General features: G+C 53.0%; 1 protein-coding gene across 2 annotated transcripts in view; it reads left to right on the forward strand.

Annotated features, from left to right (window-relative positions):
* Positions 1-23,029, forward strand: part of LOC144933202 (ecotropic viral integration site 5 protein homolog) — a 43,213-nt gene extending 20,184 nt beyond the window's left edge. For both annotated transcript variants that reach the window (XM_078857845.1, XM_078857844.1), the window contains exons 8-21: positions 769-912; positions 6,355-6,444; positions 7,884-7,981; positions 8,401-8,461; positions 8,916-8,969; positions 9,803-9,835; positions 10,550-10,690; positions 11,112-11,243; positions 12,156-12,296; positions 13,608-13,751; positions 15,524-15,670; positions 18,703-18,798; positions 19,967-20,062; positions 21,058-23,029. In XM_078857845.1, the coding sequence (XP_078713971.1) occupies positions 769-912; positions 6,355-6,444; positions 7,884-7,981; positions 8,401-8,461; positions 8,916-8,969; positions 9,803-9,835; positions 10,550-10,690; positions 11,112-11,243; positions 12,156-12,296; positions 13,608-13,751; positions 15,524-15,670; positions 18,703-18,798; positions 19,967-20,062; positions 21,058-21,588 (1,908 nt within the window). In that variant the 3' untranslated portion in view covers positions 21,589-23,029. The remainder of the gene's footprint in view (positions 1-768; positions 913-6,354; positions 6,445-7,883; positions 7,982-8,400; positions 8,462-8,915; positions 8,970-9,802; positions 9,836-10,549; positions 10,691-11,111; positions 11,244-12,155; positions 12,297-13,607; positions 13,752-15,523; positions 15,671-18,702; positions 18,799-19,966; positions 20,063-21,057) is intronic.
* Positions 23,030-25,919: the final 2,890 nt, after the last annotated feature.

Raw genomic sequence — 25,919 nt, forward strand, 5'->3', positions numbered from 1 at the left:
AAGGCGCGATATGCATTTGATTTATTATTGTTATTAAAAGCTAAACATTAATTCGTAAGGAAAAAAAATATTCGCATCGGAGGGGAAGGAGAGAGGTGGTGGGAAGCTGCGGGTCAGAGAGGGAAAGGAGATGACGATGGAGAGGTGAGGTGCGAGTGAAGACGTTGCGGCCTTATAGAGGCAGAGGTGATGAAAGTCTTGAGCATGGACTTGAACGCCTAAACACTCATCAATTTACCGATGACACCTTAATATATAGAGGACCGTAGAGCTTAGGGGTGCAGGCTGACCTGTGTGGTTGCTATCTTCCCGCTCGTCTGTGTTTGCTCGTGCCTTGGAATCGCTCTCCGTCTTCGAGAGCGAGCGACTACTGTGCTTTCGGCGCGTTACAAGTTGGACATGTTGTTATTGTTACATTCACAGGTGGACGGTCTCAACGGTGTGGACTAATTGTGTAATCCCGGCAGAGGTCGGTCCAGCCAATCATTCTCCTCTCTCAGAAAAACATGTAGCACTTTGTGGGAAGTCAGTGGTAGTTTTCCTATGGATAAACTGGCCCCTGTCGTAGGAATGCCGAATTCCCATTGCTAGCTTGTATCCACTCGTGTCGGCGAGCATTGCCCCATGCTCATTTGGATCGGGATGACGTGTGACGTGTTGCTTGTGCTTGACTTTGTTTTGCGTTGGTTCCAGAAGAGCCTTTCAGAGCTAAATCGTGTAATGGCCGCTTGCTGGCGTGTACCTGTGCGTGCGCATATGGGCTTGCAGGATCAGCTGTCTCAGCTGCACGCACACCTGAGCGCGCACAGTGTGCACACCTCCATGTTCGCGTCTCCCTGGTTCCTCACCGTGTTCCTCACCACCTTCCCGCTGCCGCTCGCCGCTCGCATCTTCGACTGGTTCATGTGCGAGGTGGGGCCCGCACACAGCAATCGCACTCACTCGCAAAGACAAAGATTCCCCCTGTAACCTTCGACTGTTGGGGCAAGTTCTGTTAGTGAGCACCTCATGAAGGCCGGTACAGCACACGAAGGGGTGGGTGGTCAGCACAATGCCCAGCCACCTTTTTTTTTTCCCCAAGTGCTGATCTTTACACACCACACCTAGGGTATGCCCAGGATGTGTTCCGATATTTTCACCGATGTTGGTCGTGAGTGGGAATTGAAAACAGGGTATCGGGTGTATAGCACAGCGCACTAATCACTGCACCAACACGACCCATTTGAACTTACACTGACCAACACACACACAGCCACATACGTACGAGTAAATGGACACATTCACAGATGTACATGGACATGCACAAATGTGCACTCGTGCATACATGCACCATCGCATGCCAATGCACCCAAATGCTCACGCACTTGCTCACGCAGACACACGCATACAGCCTGTTGATGGTGGCCGTAAAGATAGTGTTAGTGGTGATTGTATTGATTGGTGTTGTTATGGTGCTGATAGTGATGCAGATGATAGTAGTAGCGGTGGTTATGAAGTGCTGGCTGGTGTGAGTCATGGTGATCTTTGTTGGTGGTGGTGATGTTGTTATTGAGTGTGCGGGTATGCGTGGTGGTGAATGAAGGGGACTTGGGAGCATGGCAGTCTAGCTGTGGGAAGCTGCGAGTTGTATGCTACTATGGGCTTACCTCCCCATCAATGGGAGGCGAGGAATGGTGGTGGTTGCTTATGCCTCCATTGAAGATGAACATCGGTAGAGGAATGCAGGCAAGGCTGGTGATTCAGATGTTTTCTATGACCTCCTGTCACAGGTGTTAGCTAATGAGGCCCCTTGCGAGAGTCATCTTGTTGGGTGACTGTAATGCCCGAGCGGGTCATGGTGCAGGCACCGAGGCTGGAGTGATTGGAATGTATTGGCCAGAGCAGCTCAATAACAACATTAGGAGGATGCTAGATTTCTGTGCAGCCCATGTGCTTGTAATCACCAACACACTGCTCAAACATCGGCACATCCACACAACATCAACGATGCACGCCGGGTCCAAGCACGAACATCTGCTGGTCTATATAGTGACAGAACAGCGAATGCGGTCCCATGTCTTTGACACCAGGACCCATTGTTGAGTTTTATCTGGCCATTGACCATCGGCTTGTCACATGCAAGATGCGCCTGCCATTCTTCCAGTGCGGTGGTGACCTCCACCTAGGATTCCATTAACACCCACCCTGACCTGGTTTCAGCTAACTACGGAAAGTTTCAAGTGAGAATTTCATCATCGCTTGCAGCTTCGATTGGCATCATCTCACCCTCCTCCTGATGCCGAGGGGAAATTGGTGAGCTGCAGTGAACCAATGATTATGCCGATGAGATGTACTCATGTCTGATTTGGCTGTTGTTCACAATTGCACCCAATAAAAAAAAAAGATTGAAGACTAGGGCTAATGAAGCTGTAATGGCCGGATTGGGTTCGCAGTCCAGACCTCCCCAGAAACCCTGGCTGAAGGAGGACGTCTTCTGGCTAGCTGAGAGAAATTGACAGGCCCACTCCCGTCATCTGCAACATCCCACGTTTGAAAATTAGGAGGCTTACCGCAGCCTTCACTCAGAGATTCTGAGAGCTGTGTAGTGCTACAAGGATGAGTGGTGGTCATGGGTTGCTGAGGAGATGGAATCTGCCTCAGTGTCCCGCGACCACAAATCACTATCACTGCATCAAAAAGTAATCTACAGCGCCACACCTATCACCATCCTTAAGGCAAAGAACAGTCATCCAATCTCTGACTCATAGGAACAGTTGTATAGGTTTACGGAGCATTTGTGAGGTCTTGGGTGAGGGAAATTCCCTCCGCCCAAATAACGTCATGAGGCAAGGTGGGGACGATCCTGCTTGGGCTGCGGTGCCTCAATTATTGACAGAAGTAGTCACCCCCTGTGAGTGGCTGGATGAGGTGCCATCTATTGAGGAGGTACGAGGGCGATCTGGAGCCTGAGACCTGAAAAAGCGCTGGGCAGAGATGGTCTCCCAAGTGAACTGCTGAGGGAGGGTCTGTGTGCAGACTGTCCTAGATGACTTCACAACTGTCTGGACCACAGGATCGGCTCCGTAGCATTGGAAGGATGCCATGGTGGTCCTCCTCTTTAAGAAGGGCGAATATACGGTACTCATTGTAACAACTACAGGGGCATCTCCTTCCTCAGTGTGTTGGGAAAGGTCCTGGCAAGGATTATTCAACATTGCCTTGCCAGGTATGCGGAGGAAAGGCTTACGGAGCCCCATTGTGGTTTCAGGCCTGGACCGGTCCTGCATGCATGCCATATTCTTTGTCTGTCTGCTACAGTGGAGGTGTAGGTAATTTCAATGCTTTGGGTTGTTCTTCATGCTTTCAGGGTCCCTGACTCGAAATTATTAATGACCTTCATTATGGTGGGCAGGCCTGGGTAATATTCGGGAGTCAGTAATTTCCTGTTCAAGTTGGGATGCGACAGGGATGTCATCTGGCTCCCACATTATCTTCCATCTTCTTCGACCACGTAGTTGGAGAAGCTTTCCATTGTTTTACCAGAGTAATGTATGTTTGGTACAGATACAATGGGAGGTTGATCGATGCCCGGATACGGTCAAAGATTGGCTCACTATTGGTCAACCACGTTATGTACGCTGATGATCTAGTGGTTGCTGCTTACTCAGAGGAGGAGTTGGCGAGGCGCTGCTGCTAGACCTGGAGCGTTGCCACTAAGAGGTGGAATCTTACCATCAGCTCCACTAAAATTTAGCACCGGCCTGGGTATTTTGTGTCATCCAATACTCCACCCCTTCAACCCCCCCCCTTCCCCCCATGAGTGATGGGGCAGTTGTGGAGAAGTTTCCATACCTGGGTAGTGTGGTTATACCAACTCCAGTTTGGCAGCAGAGATTTCACTTCGAATCAGCAGAGTGGCATCTTTTCGTCACAAGCTCCAGGTCTTCTCATATAACATTTGCACCAGTTTAAAGCATTAAGACTGGTCTGCATACAATCCATCCTGGGTATAACCAGTCTGGAATTTGTGAAGAGCTCACAATTCCTTGAAAGATCTGGACACATTCCCATCGGTGAGCTCCTCCAGCAGACAATGCTGGGTTGGCTGGGTCATGTAACCTGCATACCCAGCCACTGCATGCCTAGCCACTGCATGCCTAGCCACTGCATGCCCAAGCAGCTTCTATTTGCCCAGATAGAGAGGGCTAAAAAGGAGTGGCACAGGCTGGAGAAGAGATGGACTGATGCGTTACAGGAGGATTTGGAGCTGAGTGGACTTTCCATAGACTGATACAAACGGTGCCAAGATCGGCCTCTATGGAGAGGAGCCTTGTGAAATATGTTACTGGGTAGTTAGAGGCAGTCACCTCCAGCAACAGCAGAGGGCAGAGGAGTGACCCTCACAAATTTGAGCGGAACACCAGGCGACTAAAATACAGTAAGTTGGCACAGTAGGGGGCAGAGGTGGTGCATGTGTAGTAATTACTCAGGAGGCGGCATGGCCGGCCACCCCCTTGGCAGCCTTGCGACGCAGGGACCGCAAGCCCCCGTGGATGTGGCGCGCGACCAGCAGGGACGACATCTCTCCGTCGTCTTGAGCCAAGACGGCGATGTCCAGCTCATCGGCGAGTAGCAGCAGCTTTTCAGCCACCATGGCGTCCACTCCCTCCTCGTCCATCCGCGGGAAAGCTGCCTTTGCCAGGGCCAGGAGAGCCGTTCGGAAGGCCAGGGGCGATTCGTTGGCGCCCCGATGCCGATCGTGGAACAGCTGCCTGCAGTCCGAAGGCGGCCCATAGACGGCTGACAGCAGCTGCAGCGCCAGGTGCAGCGTGGCGCGCTTTTCCTTAGGCGCCGAGGTGAGGGTAGCCAGGGCGTCGTCGTCCAGCATCGCCGGCAGCGCGCATAGTGCCTCGGCGTCCGTCCAGTTCGCCATCTCTTGATGAGCGATGAACCGCCTTTTGAAGCCACCCCAATCTCCAGCCGCTCCCACGAACTCCTTGAGAGGCGGCAGTCGCTGTTGTAAGGCGACGTCCGTGGCTGCGGATCTCGCTCCCTCGTTCCCAGCCGACGTTACAGTGTGGGCGGGCTGTGAGCATGGCATCGCCGGTCGCTCCGTTGTTGACGCGCTGGCCGGCGTTGATGATGTCACGGCTCGTGCTTGGCCCTCAGCAGTCACCTGACGCAGGCCGGCCCCGCCCTCTGCTCGCACTGTAGTGATGGCGGGAAATTTAACCGCGAGCCGCGTCGGGGTGGCGGGAAATGCCGGCGTGCGTCGGCTGCTGCCGTCTTCCCGCGCAGCCCCTCCAGCTCCCAGCCGCGTGATCTCCTCCAACACGGCGGCCGCGGCGTAGAGCAGCTCCGCCAGGCGGGAGTGAGCCAGCCGAAGTCCCTCGGCCGACGCATCCCCCCCCTCCTGTCGTAGCGGCGCGGGTGTACTCGGCCCCGGCTGCTCCGATCCGACCTCGGCCATCTCTGGTGGTGATTCGGCCGCGGTGTCCTCCCTCTCCGACTCCCTGGTACGTGTCGTCCCTCGTGTGTCCATCTTTGGACGTTTTACTTCTGACACCAGATGTAGTAATTACTCAGGAGGCTTGACGACGGGATCGGAGGCACACTTATTTATTAACACAACTTGTATACAGTTAGCGAGTATACACAGGACCTAAGGGGTAACGTCCCCTTACTCGGCTAACAGGGAGACACAACATCTAAGCCCCGCTAACCTAAGCCCAAGTCCTCCACTAGGGAGCTAGGGGAGGCTACCTGTCCCAGCCCTGGTCGAGCTGGGATCCGACCCCCTGAGTTCCCAGACCTGCTCGTCAGTCTGGGCTCTCGGGGCCACGCCACCGGCTTGCCCTGGTCGGCCCTGATAAGGACAGCGAGCCAGGGGAGCTCCGGGGCCTATTCTAGCTGGTCTTCCGTCTTCGCTGGTTAAAGCTGATACCTCGACCTCGAGCCCTCCGGCTCACCCCCTCTTATAGTCCGCGGCCCCCCCGGGAGGGGCCCGTGGGGGATGCAGGTGCGGACGTCGGTGTGGCCACCTCCTATGTGTACGGCCCTAACCACGCCCCTTGTGTTTGTTTGCCATCCGCTCCCATACACAATTACACCTCTACACATGTGCCAGTCATCTCCATAAATCCATGGCACCTGGGTCTGTCCCATAACCTCCTGTCAGTGAGCCTTCAACACTTCATGTGGCCTCAGAGTGCACCTGGCCTGGCACAAGCACCGTGGTGAAGATACTGCCACTTATTGGCACATGGTGGCTGTTATTGGTGGTTATGGAATATATGCTGTTGCTTCTGTGGTCATGGAGTCTATGCTGATGTGAGTGACCATGCTAATGTTGGTGGTGGTCTTGTTACGTTGCAGGGCCTGGAGGTGGTTTTCCGGGTGGGCGTCGCCATCCTCTCGGCTCTTCAGGATGAGCTGCTCGCACAGGACATGGAGGGCATGCTGCAGGTAGCACAGAAAGCGGGTTCCTGGAGTTAGACAACCCTCAAAACACTTCAGTGTCATTAACATATTTTTTTTACTTTATCGATGCGGGTATGATGGATGGTAGGGGGAAGGTTTGTGAAGTCGTCATTCAGCAGTGGATTGGCCATGTCTATGTATACGCTATATTATATACGCTATATTTTCAGTCTGAGTTAAGAACCCCGGCCCAGAGCTACAGGAATGAGTGCTTCTGGTGTGGTGCTTCATGTTCCCCTCCGTGCCCCGGGCTACATAGACGGAGGTGGAGCAGCTAGCAGCGTGCACAACGCGTCGTGACCAACACACAGAGGATTGCTTAGGTTGACCCCTGCCCAGATTTGAATTTGCCGACCTCGCGGTTGTTGAGTCGAGTGCTCTGACCACATGAATCAGAAGCTGCCTTCTGAATATGAGGGTACCTTAATAATTGGGATAGCGGTGGCAAGGGAAGCTATTGGGCAGGGTTGAATTTTGACCAATTCGTACGTATGTTGATTTTTAATTTAATTATTTACCTCCATTATCTTCTAGGTTTGTTGGTGGCTTCGTGTTATGAGACCTGGTGGGGAACGGTGGTGTTGTAGTTGGCGCGCTGCGCTACGAATCCGGCGACCCAAGTTCGATTCTCACTAAAGGCCAACACCAGTGACGATTATCTGAACCGGTCCTGGGCCTCCCCTAGGTCGACCTCGTGTGGTGTGTAAGCATCGCCACTAGGGAGACAAAGGCGGCCGGGTGTGGTGCTGGCCACCCACCCCCTCCTGTGCCGTGCCTGCCTTGATAGGTGCTCGCGAACAGCACTTGCCCCAATAGTTTGTTCAAGGCTATACGGTGGATCTTTGTCACCGAGACTTAGAAATGTTATTTCAGAACTTCACAGGTGGCAGAACATTTCTTATCATGTGCAGACACCACCCCTGGAAAATGATGCCACCAAAATAACCCAGCCTTAAATGAGTAGCTGACGCTGCGTGCCAACTAACATCGGCCGTGTGGGCATGAAGGCAACCTCTTCTGCGGTACTGGCCATAACCATCCCTTCGCGTGCCATGCCGATCTTAGCAAGGTGGTCGCTAGGTAGCCATATTTTTTACTGCGTGCAATTGTGAACAACAGCCATTGGACATTAATACATCTAATCGGCATAATCATTGGGTTCACTGCAGCTCAAAGACTCACTCCTACAAGGCGTGCGGTGAAGTTAAGAGATGTCCATGTGCTCGGCATTTGAATGCCTGGAGACCAGAATCGGTGCTTTCGCCGACAATGTGTTCAGGGAGGTGGTTCCATACCCGGCCAGCTGAGTGAATGTTCTGTAAACTGGGGGGGGCAAGGGCGTGGCTTGGCAGGGTTGTGCATAATCACTTGCCTCTGAATTTTAAGGGGGGGGGCGGGGCGATCTTTGTCTTTTGTACGAGCAGCTTTTTCAGAAGGTGATTCCACACCGATGGGACGGCTGTGCCGACAAGCTCATCGCCGCGGCCACGCAGGTCAAGTACAACCCGAAGCGCCTCAAGAAGTGAGTCTCCCAAGAGCGCGTGCACCGCCGAACGTGCTCGCCAGAGCCAGCGCACGGGCGTAACGCGCTCGCCGGGACTGGCTCCTTTCTTAAAAGCCCCCTCGCCCTTCCTTGCTGCTCCTGCCCCCTTGCCACCTCTGTGCATTGGGGCTGCCTCCCCAAGTTACCCATCCGTTCCATTTCGCACCTCCTCCCCGCAAAGGAAGCGGTGGGCAGTAATTGCTGGGTCCGCCTGCGATGCCTGCATCCCAAAGAATTGAACTACACTGTATATATATTTTTGTTACTTTACTCCACTGCTCGTTGCTGTATTCTGCGATGTCACTTACCCAGCTGATGTGCAGCGTGGTTTGGGCCACCCACCCGCCTCGTGCCCCAGCAGTCTGTTAAGGCTGTTGTGTGTGTGTGTGGCACATGAGGTTGGAAAAGGAATACATGGCTCTGAAAACGAAAGAGATGGAGGAACAGGTTGAAATCAAGGTAATGCACAGCCATTTGTACCCTTGGGGACTTTTCACTCATGCGGGTGCAAGCCACAAGGTGTTGCTTTGTGACGCAGCGTGGCCTGCAAAAACTGACATTACACAACTACTCGTAAATTTTCTTGTCTTGCAAAGGGTGTTTATTTGAAGGCCATTCAAGCCATCATTTTTTTTGCTTCATACCTGCAATGCTTTATTTAAGTGACGGACCAAATTTAATGTGATCGGGTTTTTTTGTTGTACAGGGGTGACTGAGCTGAGACGATCGACTCCCCTGCGCTTGAGAATCCAGTTTAAACTTAGGATCTCAGCGTTGCTGGCCCAGGGCTTTGACTCTGAGCCACACGGCCTCTTCCAGCCATGCAGTGTTCGAGTTTCTCTCGGCTGTCTCAGTCCGTCTACCTCCCACCCTCCCTGCCTCTCTCCCTGCCTCCCTCCCCCTGTTCCCACAGAAATTACGCACGGAGAATCGGCTGCTGAGGCAGAAAATAGACAACCTGGAGAAGGTAGCAGCATCGCCACACGCTCACGCACGCACACTATTATCACCTACACGTGCACAGCTGTTGCCGCACGTGAGTGAACCATGACAAACGTGCACAGGAAGGCACTGGGTGTAGCGCTAAGGGTGTCCGTCACCGCTTACTGGCCGGGTTTTCTTCGACAGTTATACTGGCTCCCAGTGTATAAACTCTGCATATGAATGCACATGAGAATAAAACTCGCACTGTTTGGACACACATGTCGGATGTACAACAAAATAAAAATGGAAAAGTGTGTTGTTTAAAAAAATCGAAGGAACCGGAGAGAGAGAGGAAGACCTAAATGAGAATGACTTGACGACAACATAAGAGATCGGTGCCAGAAAGTTGTGGCCACTACTTTAGCATATTTCCACAAGACAGAGGGAAGTGGAAACGAATCACGTGCAATGTGCAGTGGACACCTATGGGGCTATCTGCCCATGGATCGCGATGATGATAAATGCACATGGCCTCTGTGTAAACAAATGTTCAGTCTACTTGTCCAAAGCAACTCCGAGCCATATCAGACCGCGAATCACGGGCCGGTCTTCGCTCTGCAGACGGCGTTTAATAAACAAGTTTTGAGTTTGGGGAGCGCGCCTTCTCGTACGCTGGGCCTTAGGCTTGGAACTCGGCATGCTGCGTGTAGAGAAAACTTTAAATATCGTTCGGAAACTTCTAAGATGTTCTCTTTTCAACGTGGCTTTATTCGCGATGAAACTCCGAATGAATGCGAGGCCATGTGTCGAGTTGCTCGGACCGGCCCCCTAATTCACGGCTGTTGTTTGACCCCCCTCCCCCCCCCCCCGCTCCAGGAGAGTGCAGCGCTGGCTGACAGGCTCATACAGGTACGTTGAAAAAATGTTTTAATTGAAAACTAATTTCTTTGGAACTGCTTTTTGTGTTCAGTTTGTCCTTTCCCCACCTCCGATTACCACGGTTGGCTACGTACGGTGCGAAAGAAGTTCACCATCGTATACACACACACGGTGTGGCACCTTGCTTGCTTAGTTGAGTTTATTTGGTTGTGCTTGAGGTGCAAGCCTGGTCTGTTCGCGACGTGCGAGCGTCCATCGCTATTTTCCAACGGGCACATCCAGCTGTCCGTGTGATTGTACCCTGGTGCCGGCTGCATTCAATCATAAATGTGAATGAATTTTACGCGGCCATCTGTCTCACTGCACATTCGCCGCAGAGTTCAATCCACACGAATTTTAATAGAGACGCTCCCAGACCTTGGCCTCTTAAAGGCCCCACCACCTGGCTTTCGGGCGACACCGAGCTTGGCTCCGTACCTCAAAAGTTGTGACATGACCAATTTCCTCATCCTTATCACTTTGAATAAAAAATCTTATTATTTTATATTCTGATGCCACTACAGGGTGCTATGTTGGTGCTGCTGGTTGTGGAGTTTGGCTAACCAGCGACGGCGTAATCTACTTGTGTTGTGGGTTCCGTCTTTCTTTAATGACTGCTGCCCACATCGCTGTGCCTGCAAACCTTACATTGCTTCCAGCTTAGTGCCGTTTGCCTCCCTCCCCCCTCTCTCTACTCTGACCCAGGGTCAGGTGACGCGTGCCCAGGAGGCGGAAGACAACATGCAGTTTCGCCGTGAGGTGGATTCTCTGCGCGCCCACAATGCCACGGTGGCCGACAAGCTGGCTCTAGCGCACACCACCCTGCGACAGCTGCTCGCTGAGAAGGTAACGACCACCGCCACCGCCGGGTGCCCTGCTCACTCGATGGTCGCGTAAGGGCCCTGTCGGAGTACCGTGGTGACGCAAGACTACCGTCTGGGTTTCAGCCCGCTGTGATGGAACCAGTTTCATCAGAGAGTCGCTGGTCTCGGCAAAGTCACCAGTTACTGCAAAAAAATAGAGTTTTTCTACTGAATTCAGAATATGCCAAAACTGAGCCATACACTCTGTGTGATTGCCATGTGATGAACATGCTTTGGAGGGCATATAACAGGGCTGGTGTTATCTCCCGGCCCTGACCTATATATATATAAAGATGGCTACATGGTTTGGGGGAGGTCTTCGTGTGCAGCAGTGGATAGATTCTGGCTGGTGTTGGGCGCCGGTGAACGCGGCTGCGTTGACTGCACCGCGTGCCCCCCTGCAGGGCTCTGGCAGCCGCTACTCGGAAGAGTTTGTGATTGGGCTCGAGCGGGAGCTCGTGATGGCTCGTCTCAAGGAGGCCGAGGCTCAGTCTGCACTGCACGAAATGCAGGAGAAGGTCATCGGTATGGAGAAGGTGAGCCAGTGAGCGGTGTGTGTGTGCCCTGCCGTACCTCTTCTCCCACTCACCCCCCGACCTTGTGCTTTTAGGAGGAGGAGGAGGAGGAGAGGGGTTCAAGGTGGGGATTGGCTTTGTGAGGTCAGGCAGTGGCACGGCTTTCAGCGTGCAGCGCCTCCGATTTATATGGCAGGTTTGCTGCGAGCTTTGCTGTCCAAAGCTCCGAGGTAGAACTCTTTGTAATGTGCGTTATCGCGCTGAGCACTTCAGTTTCTCGGACGTCCCTGTGCCCTGCGAAACATAGAAACCGTGTATTCGGTGAAGATAACAAAGCAACTTCGCAATCTGGCACCGATTGGATCTAACTGTGGTTCGTTGATACATTGCCGCTTCCACTGGAACCTGCAAACCCCAAGTCTCCGTGTGACCCATGCAGCGGTGCATGTAAATTCAACTGCCAAATATGTGCACTGACCACATCATAACTATTAACACATTCTTGGTTCTTTCGGTAAAGTCACGTAGATAGAAGATAAAAATAATGCAATAAAAATGTAAATAATAAATGTAAAATAATAAAAGCAAAAAAACCCCCACGACGTTTTGATTGCAACACATGCAGTCTTCATCAGGCGGAGAGAGAAAAGAAGGGGGGCAAGCCTCCAAATGCAACTGCTTATCAGGGTTTCCAAAGTGAGTGGGTGGGGGGATGAGAGTTGGGAGGAGGAGAGCTTGTGCAGCGTCAACAGCATGGGCGGGGAAGCCAGTCGCGAGACGGCCACATTGCCCGTCTTGCACGTTGCCCGGCTCTCTCGCGTTGCCCGGCTCTCTCGCGTTGCCCGTCTCTCTCGCGTTGCCCGGCTCTTGCACGTTGCCCGCTCGTCTCTCACGTTGCCCATTGTCTCGCGCTCCGCTCCCTCCGTCTCCCAGCGCTGTAGCTCCCTGCCGGACGAGAGCAACGTCGCGCGGCTGCAGGAGGAGCTCATCGCCGTGAAGATCCGCGAGGCCGAGGCGCTCACCTCGCTCAAGCAGCTGCACCAGCAGGTGCGCGACCTGGAGGACGCCTGGCAGGTGAGCACCCCGGGGGTCTGGAGAGGGGGTACGGGGAAACGGGAAGAGGGGGGGGGGCAAGGAGGGGGATCAGAGGGGACACGTCACTTCGCTCGTTTGTGCAAGTAAACACTGTGTGTACTGATGTTCCGTATATGTGTGTAACACGTTATGTATGTATGTTGGAGGTCTCTTTTGCACTCTACGTAGCCAACCGTGCTAATCGGGGGTGCGGGGGAAGGACAATAAGCTAAACACAAAAAGCATTTCTCAAGAAATGAGTTTTGAACCTAGATTAGAAGTGCATAGCTCCAGTGGCTTTCTAATCTCAGAAGGAAGAGCATTCCAGATGTCCGCAGGAGCGCATCTGAAAGCGCGCGATGCAGTGACCGTCGTGAAGTACGCGTGGTGTGTGTGCGCGTCTTAGTATACAGGTCGACTCGGCCTTAAATGGGTAGCTGCTGCAGCTTGTTGAATGTCAGCACTGGGAAGATGAAGGCAGCTGGGCGTGGTGCTGGCCACCCACCCCCTCGCGTACCGTGCCGGCCTTCATAGGTGCTCGCGAAACACCACTTGCCCCAACAGTCTGTCGGAGGCTATACGGGAGAGCTTTTGTCATAGCCTGTGTGTACAGAGAGAAATGACCAGGGTACTTTCGTAATGTGTGCTGTACAGCACTGTAGCGGTGTCCTCCCTCCCCCTATCGCCCCTCCCCACAATGCCCTACCATTACTGACGTATTGCCTTAAACAAATTTATCACACTGTGGCAACTACTTATGTTACACATCATGCACATGACAACACGTTCGTGTGCATTATATGTTACATATATATCGATGTATAGAGTATCTATTTTAGATTTTTTTTGCATTTTTTATGCTTTTTAGATGGGGTGTTTTTGTTTCCCGACCTGGTCCAGCTACGTGTGAAATCCGGCTCACCGGGGTTCACTACTCTCTCCACGGTTGATTAACGTGTGGTTCAATAATAAATTTGACTTGTAACACGGCTCCACACACAGTATTCGCTCGCTTTTGATGAGCGAGAGACTTTGAGAGAGAGCGAGAACGACTCGGGGGGGGGGGGGGGGGGGGGTGCAAAGAACCGCAGACAAGCGTGAATGTATGTACTTTACGTTGAACGTCACACCGTACGTACCCCACCGTGCTAATCGGAGGCACGGAAAGCAGCAGTTGGACACCAAATCCCCCCCCCAAGCTCTGGGTTCCTCTCTATATATATGTGGTGTTATCCGCCAATTAGTGTTGATACGTTCATGCTGTATTCTGATTGGCGTGTGTGTGTGTATGCAACTGTGTGCTGCTGCCAGAGGCACGTATCCCGCACGTCCGTGCGTGGGAAGTGTGCGCTGGGCGAGCTGCAGGCGGAGATCATGACGGTGCGGCTTCGCGAGGGGGAGACCCGCGCACAGCTCAGTGAGACCAAGCACCGCGTGCTGGAGTTACAGACACAGGTGTGTGTGTGTGTGTCTGTCTGTCTGTCTGCATTCGATTCCCACTCACGGCTAACACCAGGTGAGCATTATTTGCACCGGTCCTGGGCCTCTCCTAGGTCGAATCGGCATCAAATGAGTACCTGGTGCGGTATGTAAACATCGCCACTAGGGAGACAAAGGCGGCCGGGCGTGGTGCTGGCCACCCACCCCCTCGTGTACCATGCCGACCTTCATAGGTGCCTGCTAACAGCACTTGCCCCAACAGTCTATATGGGGGATCTTTGTCTTTTTGTGTGTCTGGGTAAGCGGTAGTCGCACGCTTAGTGCACTGCACTTGGAACCCGGTGATCCATATTCGATTCCCGCTCATAGCCACCAACACCACTGCCCATTATTACGTGCCTTTCCAGCCTTCATCGGTGCTCGTTAACAGCACTTTCCCCTAAAGTCTGTTAAGGCTATACAGGCGATATTTGTCTTTTTTGTGTCTCCACGTGTGTCTATTTGTGCATGTGTGTCTGTGTGCGTTGGTATGTGAGTGTGTGTGTGTTTATGTTTGTCTGTTTGAGTTTGTTTCTGTTTTGAGAGAGTTTATGTGCATTTCTTTGTGTGCTGATGTGTGTCTCTGCGAGTGAATCGTGACACTAGCATTTTATCGAGTGTGATTGGAAGGCATAAGCCTGATCAGCTCAACAATAATGGTAAGAGGCTGCTAGGCCTGTGTTACTGCCTGCCCGTGCTTCTGTAATTACAAGCATGCTGTTCCATTACTGGTGCATCCACACAACTTCATTGATGCACACAGAGTCCAAGCAAGAACATCTGCTAGACTCCATCGTGATGGAACAGTGTATGCGGGCCCAAGTCCTTGAAACTAGGACCTGTCATGGAGCTGATCTGGCCCCTGACCGTCAGCTTGTTATCTCCAACGTGAACATGCCATTGATCTACTGGGAGGGTGGGCATCCATCTAGGACCCCGTTAAAACCCACAATAGCCTGGTCTCGAACAGCTGATGGAAGTGGCAAGTCAGAAATTTAGTCATCGATTGCAGCTGGGGTTGGCAATTCCCTCCCCTCCCTCCTGATATCGAGGGGAAGTGGGTGAGGCTTTGGACAGTGGTTCATACCGCTGCTGTGGTTATCATTAAGTCTGCCCAGAACAGACCTCTTCCCATCTCAGCCACCTAGGTTTGATCCCTCACCATGCACATCGTCAGTTATAAGTGGTATCTGTTTCTGTTCCTGGACAACTAGGCCTTAAATGAGTGTCTGGTGCAGTGTGTAAAAAATCAACACTGGGTGCGACGTTGACCACACCATCTCCCTCGTATGCCTTCACCAGCCTTAAATATATGCTGGCTGATGGCAATCTCGAGACTGGTAGAAGGGGCCGTGTCAGAAAGACGGAACCCACAGGCGTTTTGGATGCACAGCTTTAGGTGTGACGGGGAAAACGTCGAGAAAGAAACTGTTGATGTTTCAGTAAAGTGAAGGAACAAGAAACGCATGTGGACAGAGACTTATGTTGAACAGATAGTTTTCTAAATGTAACCAGGAGGGCTATTAAACCAAGCCTGATATCACGGAAGGTGGAGTCGCTTCATCGTGGGTGTTGTGATTTACCCGGTAATCCAAATTAGCACGGTTGGTCGACGTGCGGCGCAAAAAAAGTGCAACATACATAAAGCGGGATGAGCGAGCAGAGGCAGAGCAGCTCCCAGCCGCTCCCCCGCGTGGTCTGCGAGGGAGGCTGACCCCCCCCCCTCCCCCCCCGGTGTGTCTGTGCAGAGCCAGCTGGTGGGCTCGCAGCTGCGGCGAGCCGAGCAGGAGCTGAGCGCGTGCCAGCAGCGGGTCGCGGCGCTCGCTCGCGAGAACGGCGAGCTGCACGCCGCCGCCGCCACCGCCAAGCGCCGCGTGGCCGAGCACGAGTGCCAGGTAGCGGGGTTGGGGAGGGGGGCGTGAGTGCGATTGCCAGGTAGCGGGTTGGGAAGGGGGGACGTGAGTGCGATTGCCAGGTAGTGGGGTTGGGGAGGGGGACGTGAGCACGAGTGCCAGGTAGCGGGTTGGGAAGGGGGGACGTGAGTGCGATTGCCAGGTAGCGGGTTGGGAAGGGGGGACGTGAGTGCGATTGCCAGGTAGTGGGGTTGGGGAGGGGGACGTGAGCACGAGTGCCAGGTAGCGGGTTGGGAAGGGGGGACGTGAGTGCGATTGCCAGGTAGCGGGTTGGGAAGGGGGGACGTGAGTGCGATTGCCAGGTAGCGGGGTTGGGGAGGGGGGCGTGAGCACGAGTGCCAGGTAGTGGGGTTGGGGAGGGGGGACATGAGTGCGATTGCCAGGTAGCGGGGCTGGATAGGGGGGCGTGAGTGCGATTGCCAGGTAGCGGGGTTGGGGAGGGGGGACGTGAGCACGATTGCCAGGTAGCGGGGTTGGGGAGGGGGGACGTGAGCACGATTGCCAGGTAGCGGGGTTGGGGAGGGGGGACGTGAGCGCGATTGCCAGGTAGCGGGGTTGGGGAGGGGGGACGTGAGTGCGATTGCCAGGTAGCGGGGTTGGGAAGGGGGCCGTGAGCGCGATTGCCAGGTAGCGGGGTTGGGGAGGGGGGACATGAGCGCGATTGCCAGGTAGCGGGGTTGGGTAGGGGGGACGTGAGTGCGATTGCCAGGTAGCGGGGTTGGGGAGGGGGGACGTGAGTGCGATTGCCAGGTAGCGGGGTTGGGTAGGGGGGACGTGAGTGCGATTGCCAGGTAGCGGGGTTGGGGAGGGGGACGTGAGTGCGATTGCCAGGTAGCGGGGTTGGGTAGGGGGACGTGAGTGCGATTGCCAGGTAGCGGGGTTGGGTAGGGGGACGTGAGTGCGATTGCCAGGTAGCGGGGTTGGGTAGGGGGACGTGAGTGCGATTGCCAGGTAGCGGGGTTGGGTAGGGGGACGTGAGTGCGATTGCCAGGTAGCGGGGTTGGGTAGGGGGACGTGAGTGCGATTGCCAGGTAGCGGGGTTGGGGAGGGGGACGTGAGTGCGATTGCCAGGTAGCGGGGTTGGGGAGGGGAGCGTGAGCGCGATTGCCAGGTAGCGGGAAGCGGCACGGGGGCACCAGTGCCAGGTAACGGCGGTGGGAATACATTGCGGGAGCTCGAGTGCTAGATAATGGAGCCCGGGATGCGGCTCTACCATCGCCGAGAACCCGTTGGGACTCGAATGCAGAGGGTCGGGGTAGGAGGTGGCCACGTGTGATGTGGGTGGTTGAATGCGGGCAGCCGCATGTGATTAAAAAGGTCAACTTCTTTCGCACTGCATGCAGTCAACCGTGCTAATCGGAGGTGCTGGGAAATAATAATTGCATTTCTAAAGTGCCTTTTGTCATGGATCTCAAAGCGCTGTACAAGACGCAGCAGACGCTCAGCATAAAAATTACTCGTGAAACTAACAACCATTAAAATGGATAAATTATATAATAAATGCTAAAAGACGCTTGCTGAATCGGCTAAAAGTTGAACAAATAGAAGTGTGTGAATATGTTTTAAGATTATTTTTTTTTAATGTCCATGGACTCCGAAATCCTCACATCTCATGGGAGAGAGAGAGACGGGTCCTGCTACACAGGAAGAAGCTCAGTCTCCCATCGACCCAAGACTCGGGCTGGGAACGCAGAAAATATCTCTGCATGCCCAGATCTTTAGAGACCTTGAGCCGACGTGGGTACAGCATGTTCCTGATGATGGGGCGCCACAGTGGCGAGATGTTAACTACCTCGCCTGGTATATAGGAGGTCATGGGTTCGATGCCGACCCTGACGCCTGTTATGTATTTGGAGTTTGCATGTATATCTGGTTTTCCCTCCACATTTAGAAACATGCGTTTAGAGTTTTCGGCTGCTATAAATGTCCACGTGATAAGCCACTTGGTTGAGCTACCATTTGTGGCCAGGTCGCTTCTGAAAAAAGAGCTTTGTGGGCCTTTACCTGGTAAAATAAAAAAAAAACGTTGAATAGGTTTTAATAGTAAAAAATGTAGGCTGGGGCAATGTGGTTCAGAGCCTTTTAAGTTGCCAATGGTATGTGAAACTGGAAGCCAGTGCAGGGAGGCCAATACTGGGGGCGGGGGTTGCGATCTCTGGAAGTAGTTCTGGTCAACTCCCTAGCAGCCGCATTCCCACACACCTCCTGAGCCACGCCAGGGAACCAAGACAATCGCGGTTGTCGATTTAGAGATGAAAGGAAGTCGTGGGCCAGCTCATCTGCATCTGAAGCAGGGAGAAGGGATCGCGTGTGGGAGATCTTCGTAAGATGGAAAAACAAGTTCTTTGTGATCTTTTTAACTCGATGAATCACAGATGACCGCTAGATTTTTGACCTCCTGTGCTGAACGGCCATCAGTCGTAACTTTGAACGGTGCAGCTTTTCGAAGTTGGTCAAGTAACCCAAACAGCATTAACGCCATACAACTTAAACGTGGGACCTTTTTTGCCAGTATCAAAGTATACAAAAATAAGAATAGGTGTTACCCTTTCTTGCAATTAAACAGGTGTTAAGATTTTGATTTAAAGCTCTCGTGACTGCAGGGATTCATATTCTTGGTTCTTTCGGTAAAGTCACGTAGAAGGGAAATAATAAAATAATACAAATATAAAACAATAAAAATTCTCACGACGTTTCGACTGCAACACAAGCAATCATCATTAGGTGTCAAAATATAGGTGTTAAGATGTTCAAACACTAAGTAGAAAGCTTTTGCAAGGAATCTTATCTTTTTTACAACTGAAGGGTGTTTTGTAGCAATCAACTTTGATGGAAGCCAGCGGCAAAGTGAGGATGGAGGCAGATGCAAGGAGATCGGACTCGAGCGTGCAAGTACATTTTGTTGCTGTCCGTCCGACAACTGAAGAGTGTAGTGTGGTGGTGTGCGGCGGTGGTAGTGCTTGCGGAGTTGGGAGCGGTGATGAGCATCATTGTGTCTTCCGTTGTGGCGGCAGAGCAAGGAGCAGGCGATGTCGGCGCGGCTCCGCGATGCCGATCACCTGGCGGCCGTGGCCGAGCTCCGGCAGAGAATCGCAGAGCTGGAGATCCAGGTGAGATGCGCTTGGCACCACGGTCGGCACCGCCGGTGTCCACCACACCCTCACCGTCGTCGTAACGTCAATCCGAGCCACCACAAGCCTCATCACGATTGTAGCGACCGCAGTCGGCACCACCACCACCATCATCATCACAATCGCGATCACATTCGCAACCACAACAGCAGTCATCAATTCTCACCGCAGTCATCACTCACCATATTTGTCGTCCCCACAATCGCAACCACTACAGTCAAGTGGCCACAACAATGTTCACCATCGCCACAATCATCATGAAATTTTTCGCAATTTCCACCACAATTTACGACCATCACCGCAGTCATCGCCGCTGTAATCGGCCAAATTAATATCACCACAACCATGCCCACCCTGCCCAATACTTTGCCATCGGCAGCGCCGCCACCGCCAACACCCACGTCATGCTTGCACACCTTCATGCTTGCACACCTTCGCTCCTCGCGTTTTGTGGTGACTCGTGAGAACGGCGCGTCTGGTGGATGGCAGCGTGACACCGCGCTCGCCGCTTTACCAGTGCGCACTGAGTCGGTGAATATCCGGTCATTCTTACCGGCGTCTTGTGCCGCAGACAATTTTGACTCGTATCAAAACTCATTTCTTTAGAGGTGCTTTTTGTGTTTAGTATGTTGTTTTATCGCCCCGCACCTCCGCTTTAGCGTGGTGAGCTACGTATGGTGTGAAATAGGTTCTACATATATTACAAGATGCAAATCTACGTGATGTCGTCCTCCTAGCTAGTGCATGCAACTAAGCTCATCCAGGTCATCTTTGCAAAATAGATCCTTGAAATAATTTTCATTTTAAATGTTTTTATTTGTTTACCAGGTAAGGCCCCACTGAGCTGATCTAGCTTTTTTTCAAAAGCGACCGAACCTAAATGTGGGGGGGAAAACCTGACAACCCGGAGAAAAATCCACACGACAACGGGGAGAACACAAATGACAAATATACAGCAGCAGGTGTCAGGGTTGGGATCGTACCCACGACTTCCTGTATACCAGGCGAGGTAGTTAACATCTCCTATCCACCTCAGTGCCCTATCTTTGCGCCTCAGTCGATTCTCCGTTGGTTCAATGAACGACGTTGGTGTATTAAGTTTGTGACGGTGGTATTCATGATTTTGATGATGGCATTGTGCTTCCAGCACGAGGAGGGTCAGCTGACGGGTCAGCTGACGCGTACGGACACGCGGCAGCACATCCGGGACCTCACCGAGCAAATCGCAGAGCTGCAGGAAGAGGTGCCGCCCCTCCCACAACCCCCAACCGCACTCGGCACATGTGCAGCAACGCACAGTAACGCTCGCTCACGTACACTCATGCAGCAGACGCAGCACATACAGTGTACACAGTGCATACAGTACACAGAGAATGCTCCCTTACATCTGCTCATGCACACACAGGAGACGCTCGCTCACAGGCACTCATTCACGCACTCGGCACGTGGAGCATACGTACACACGCTCGCTCACACGCCCCAGCGCGCACACACGCAGGACGTATGCAGTATGCGTGCAGCACACATGCACAACGGCACGGTTGCTCGTCCACGCGCGCACGTACAAGCACATTTGTTTGTGCCCATAATTGCACACAAGCTTGCCCACACACACATTTGCAAAACCTTGCTCGCTACATATGAAAAAGCCCTCCTGTGCACCATCTGCATTTTCAGGGATCGTGCCGGTAAGTTCTGTAGCGAGCACTGCGGTAACGCTGGAAGTGTGCATGATGTGGCCAGCTCTATGCCCGGCCACCTTTGTCTGCCAAGTCCTGATGTTTATACATCCAACCGGGCACTTCTTTAAGGCCGAGTTGACCTAGAGGAGGTCCTGGAAAGGCTTTTATACCACTTGAATCAAGTCCAGGTTCCTGGGTTTCTAGGTTAATCGATCAATTATCTGGCTATATAATACGAGCCACGACTATCAATAAGAATGTGATAAGTTTAAATTCTGGTTGTGGGTTGATTGGGCCTATAATCTTTATGGGGGCCATTAAATGAGTAACACCGAATAGGGAAGTCAACACTGGTTGTTTTCTTAAATGACTAGACCTGCACGAGGAACGTGGAATTTCCACCGCTGGTTCAGGCCCCTTCAACGGACACGCGCGCTGCTTCGTGCTGCCGCGTGGCGCTCCGGCACCGGGCCCGCCGATGAGTACCACGTGACGCAAGAGGCGGAACTCTCCCGCCATTTACACTTGTCGCCGTGTGGCTTTGCGCGCGTGCCAGGTGCAGAGGTTGAGGGGCGGACCGCTCGGTGTCACAGCGCACGCCCTCGATCGGATCCACATCAGCGCCCACGACGACGACGATGATGACGATGACGACGACGACGACGATGATTATCAAATTGACGAAGAAAGAAGAAAAATGACAAAGCTCGCAAGCCAGAGTTCACCAGACGCTGGAGCTGATGATGACGACGACGATGTCGACAACTACGTTCACGACGCCGGAAACGGCAGCGAAAATTTTGCTACTTGGAGAAATGTGAACTCCAGCGAGAGCGACGCTGAGGACGACGACTGTGCGGTGGAGGGTGGCAGTGAGCTGAAGCGGTGCAAGAAGACTTCGAGCGCATTCCGAGGACTCGCTGGCGAGGGTGGCGAGGGTGGTGAGGGTGGCCCTAGCGATGGCGGCGTCATGCCTGTGGGACGATGCACCAAAGTCGACGGCTCGGAGTGCGACGGGGACGACGACGGGGACGAAGCGGTCCTCGTGGATCGGCTGAAGAGGCGCAGCCGCAGCACCGCCGTGTGACGACGACTCTGAGGTGGTGGTGGTGGTGGGGTGGGAGGTGGTGGGGTGGGAGGTGGTGGACGCTGTTCGGCGGCGAGCCGGCGAGCGTGGGTAGCCCGCGCTGTTCTCGGTGACTCCAGCGGTGCGTTGTTGCTGTCCGCTGGGGAGGACATTAAAAGACTCCGCCCCCCCCCCCCCCCCCATCTTGACGGTGTTTGAGAGCGGGCGATTTGTGCGCCGATTGTTGAAACTGCCCGCAACTTTAAAAAACCGTCCCCTCTTCACGTTACTGTGGCGTAGCGGGTCACACAGGGGGCTCCTCCCCCTCTCATATACACGGAGGACCTTGAATTTGTGAAGAGCCTTCGGTTAAATCGAATCGGTTTCCATCACTCTGCACTTAAAATGTCGGTACAGTGAGCCCATTGAACGGAAGGGACTCTCTCCCAGAGCATGGGACTCGAGGGCAAGGATCGGTTTGTACCGGACTGCGATTGACCGCGAGAGAGCGAAGACACCGACTCCACGACACAAAGATCCACGTGGAAACTTGGAGGTCTGCGTGTCTGGAGCAGCAGCGCCTAATCGGGCTGATGATGAAGCCCCATCTCGTGCGCATGAACACCGTGCACCTCTGTATGCGGGTCCCATATCCGCAGCGGTTCATTGGAGTGCCTGTCTACCGGTGCGCGTACCGACTCGCGTAAACATAATCAACCGTCAGGATACACTACAGTTAATTTGTTTTATACTTTTTCTAAATGGTATATAGACATGCATTCACACACACCACCCACACACACGTGCTTTGAGACTTCCGGTGGGAAGGGGGGGGTCACAGCTGTTCGTCCTCGTAGCCCCAGGGATGTCGGTGGTGCCTACTGCCCAGCACACACTGCCAGCGTCTCGTCGGTCAAGGCCGCCACGCCACGGACGAGACGCGTGGTTGTCGTGGTCGTCGTGATTCTAGCATCGTCCAGTCACCTGGCGCCCCACTTGCACTTTCCCCCTTTACTCATCGGCTCGTCTGATTTTTACCCGCGATTTTGATTCCATTTATTTTTATTTTCACCTAAAAAGTAGAGGATTTTGAAAGACACTGACATTTTTTAAGTAAAACTTCGGCTGCATTTTATTTTCTTCTCGAGCCTTCTCTATCTCCTTAATGATTTGATTCCCACCAAATTCGTACATTATTTTATTTTTTTAGTCATCAAGTAACATTTACTGAGTCTTCTGTTTTAAAGTAATAATTTAACTCTGTGAGTGTCGCGTTAGTCCGACTGTAGCTCAGTGTTGGTGCGCCGTGTGCATCTGCCCGTGGTCTCTCGTTTGTTTCTGTGTTACATTTTTGTAAACTTTTGTGAATTCACAACGGCAATAGGTTTTTGTTTTTTTGAAACCGTCAACTTGTAAATAACTTATTTTAATTGTACTTACAATAAACTAATGTTCGCCTCTATCGAGATGTCCGCTTACAAATGCGCGTGTTGACGTGCATAAGGTGTCGAATTTGCACGCGAGTTGTCGATGTCGCGAGTGCGGCGCACGTGGTTTTTTGAGGCTTTGTAATCGCCGGCCCGTGGGAACGCGACCACTGGTGTGCCTAGGCCCACGACAGGCTTCAGGCCTTGACGAGTCGCGGCTGATTTAAATCCTTCCTCCGAGACGCCCACCAGCTGATGCCATCGCGAACCGTGAGGGAATATGCTGGCCTTGTGCCCGGCTGGGGGCTTGCCATTGCTAAGCCTTATTCACATGTGTAGCACGGTTGGTGACGTACGGTGCGAACGAAGTTCATCATACAAAGCTGTTAGATCTTAAAAGTAATAATGGTTTTGCTGAACAAATTGGTAACCACTAGGCTAAGCTGTGTGTGGGAAATTTAAACCAACAAACCTGTGCAAATCTGCTGGCCTTACTGCCGGATTTGAGTGCCGCAGATGGCAAATTCGGTTTACACAGCGAGAGACGTAACCCGTTCAGTTGTGGGGGTTGGACCTCTGCGATCAGAGCGACCGACGGCAGAGATGGGACGGAGTGGACCGCGGCGAGCGAGCGCGAGACAAGGGGCCTTGACTGGCCCACTCGCCAGGCCACTTGCTCTGGTGCTTCCCGTGTGGCACCCTCCACGGCTCTGCCGGTCTCTCGCAGAGACCCTCTGTTGGTGTTGACCCATTTTTGGTGGAGCTCTTGACGACACTGCCAAGTCTGTTCCATTATCTGAGATGTGAATCCTATATATGTACGCTGAGTTGAACCACCGGCATTGCAGGTCACAGCGCCGCTCTTTCGGCCTCTTCTCTCGCACTCCTCCACCGTGGGATCTTCTCTCCCATCATCGTCTCTTTTCACAAGCTCCTATAACAACGTTACTACGTCCTCTATGTTGAACTTCTTTCGCACCGTACGTAGCCAACCGTGCCAATCGGAAGTGTGGGGAAAGGACAACAAATGAAACACAAAAAGCTGTTCTAAAGAAATACATTTTCAGTCGAGATTTAAAAGTGCATAGCTCCAATGGCTTCCTGATATCGGAAGGAAGAACCTTCCAGACGGCCGCTGAAGTGCATCCGAAAGCGCGCGATGCGTTGGCCACCGTCTTTGTTCGATGGTTAGCCACAGGGCGCTGTTGCGAGCATGACCAGAGTTGGCGTGACGATGGTTTACACTCTTTGACGAGATCAGCAAGGTGTTGTGGTTCTTTTGTGGCAAGCAGAATGGAGCACGCTCGGTGGAGATAATAGCTTTCCTAAAGAAGCTGTGGAAAATAGATACTTGCGCCAAGCTTCAAATAGCTAACGATAAAAACAATACCAACATTAGAAGATGTTTCGCCGTGAGTGGGAATCTCCACGAGTCCGGAAAATATGAGTATGTGGAGACAGCATACGTACAAGTACAGCATCAATCTTGACTTATGACCCTTGGGCTACACCCATTTCAAACCTTTAAAACAGCCTGCCTCAGCTGCGTTCGTGAACCGTACCGCGATGTGCACGAGCATATTTGGAAAAGACGATAGAGTAGCACGAAAATGGGACATGAATGAAAAAAAAAACACGTATGTAGAACTTTTTTCGCACCGTACGTTGGCCAACCGTGGCCAATCGGAGGTGTATAATCAGCCTCAGATTCAATTGTAACGGGGACAAACACCTGGTGATAATTCAATCCAGAAATACAGGTGTGCGTGTGTGTGTGCGCGTGTGTGAAACGCGGTGCAGAAACACCGTCAAAGAATAGAACGTGAACCCTTGTGGACTTGAAAGTGCGATGGTTTTTAAAAGGCCGGAGGGACCTCCGGTGCTGAGGCATCGATGGACATGGGTGGCCACTGCACCCCACCCAGCCGCCACGGCTGCCGATGGACGTTCCAACACCAACTTGGAGTTCACCCGGCAGAGGTCATCTGTGAGCCGTGCAACTCTTGATGGATGGGTGCTCCTCTCGACTGTTATTTCTGAACCCGCACAAAACCACTGAACCGCCGAGCATTTTTCTCGCGATCCACCCTACAGTCAAAGCGTTGTCTCTCGTTTCGTGACGAAAAACAAAATCGTCGGCAACCGTTTCCCCCTCGCGGATCGCTTCCCGCGGCCTTGTGGAGCCGTCCAATTCGGTCGTAGGACGGTGGCTTGGCGACCGCCTTCAGCTAACATCCGTCGGCGGTGTTGGTGATCGTGTCGTTGGGGCGACGCGGCCGCTTTGGCCGTCGCTGTAAATGTTACGCAGCGATTCGTAGGCACGGAGCGGATGGCGATGCCCTCGCATCCTCCTGCGGTTAGCTGGCGATTTTTGAAACTACACGTATTCCTAAAAATGCAATCGGATTGTTGTTTTCTTCTTGTTTAAATGTTCTGCGTGACGGCAAGACCGGTGAGCCACCGTGTGCGCTCTTAACAGCCCACGCTGCCGCACGCGGGTGAACTGGCGCGCAAGTGTCCATCGATCATTAAACCCCGGGCACTCGGCAAGGGGGAGGGAGCGACGCGTGCACGCGGGTGACTTCCTGCAGCCCGTGGTGTGACGAGGAACGGCGGTGATGCACCAGCTCCACTCGTGCCCTTCCTGTGCGTCGATGAGCGGCGCGCGGCGGGCGGTGACTCAGGCTCCAGCTGTTTTGTGACTTCGCTGTTTTATTGCTCGCGGATTTCAGGTTCAGGGTTCACCTTGGGACACAGCATTGCCGAGGCAATCGGCCGCCCTCTTTTCTCCGCGTTACTCCGGATGAGCGGTTTCCACCGATACAGGTGGGCGTGTCCACCCGGCCGATCCACGTTCACCGCTATTATCGATTAGCACGGTTGGCGACGTACGGTGCGAAGGAAGTTCTACATTCATACAAAGAT

The sequence above is a fragment of the Lampetra fluviatilis genome, chromosome 6, assembly GCF_964198595.1.
Source record: "Lampetra fluviatilis chromosome 6, kcLamFluv1.1, whole genome shotgun sequence".
Classification (NCBI taxonomy): Eukaryota; Metazoa; Chordata; class Hyperoartia; order Petromyzontiformes; family Petromyzontidae; genus Lampetra; species Lampetra fluviatilis.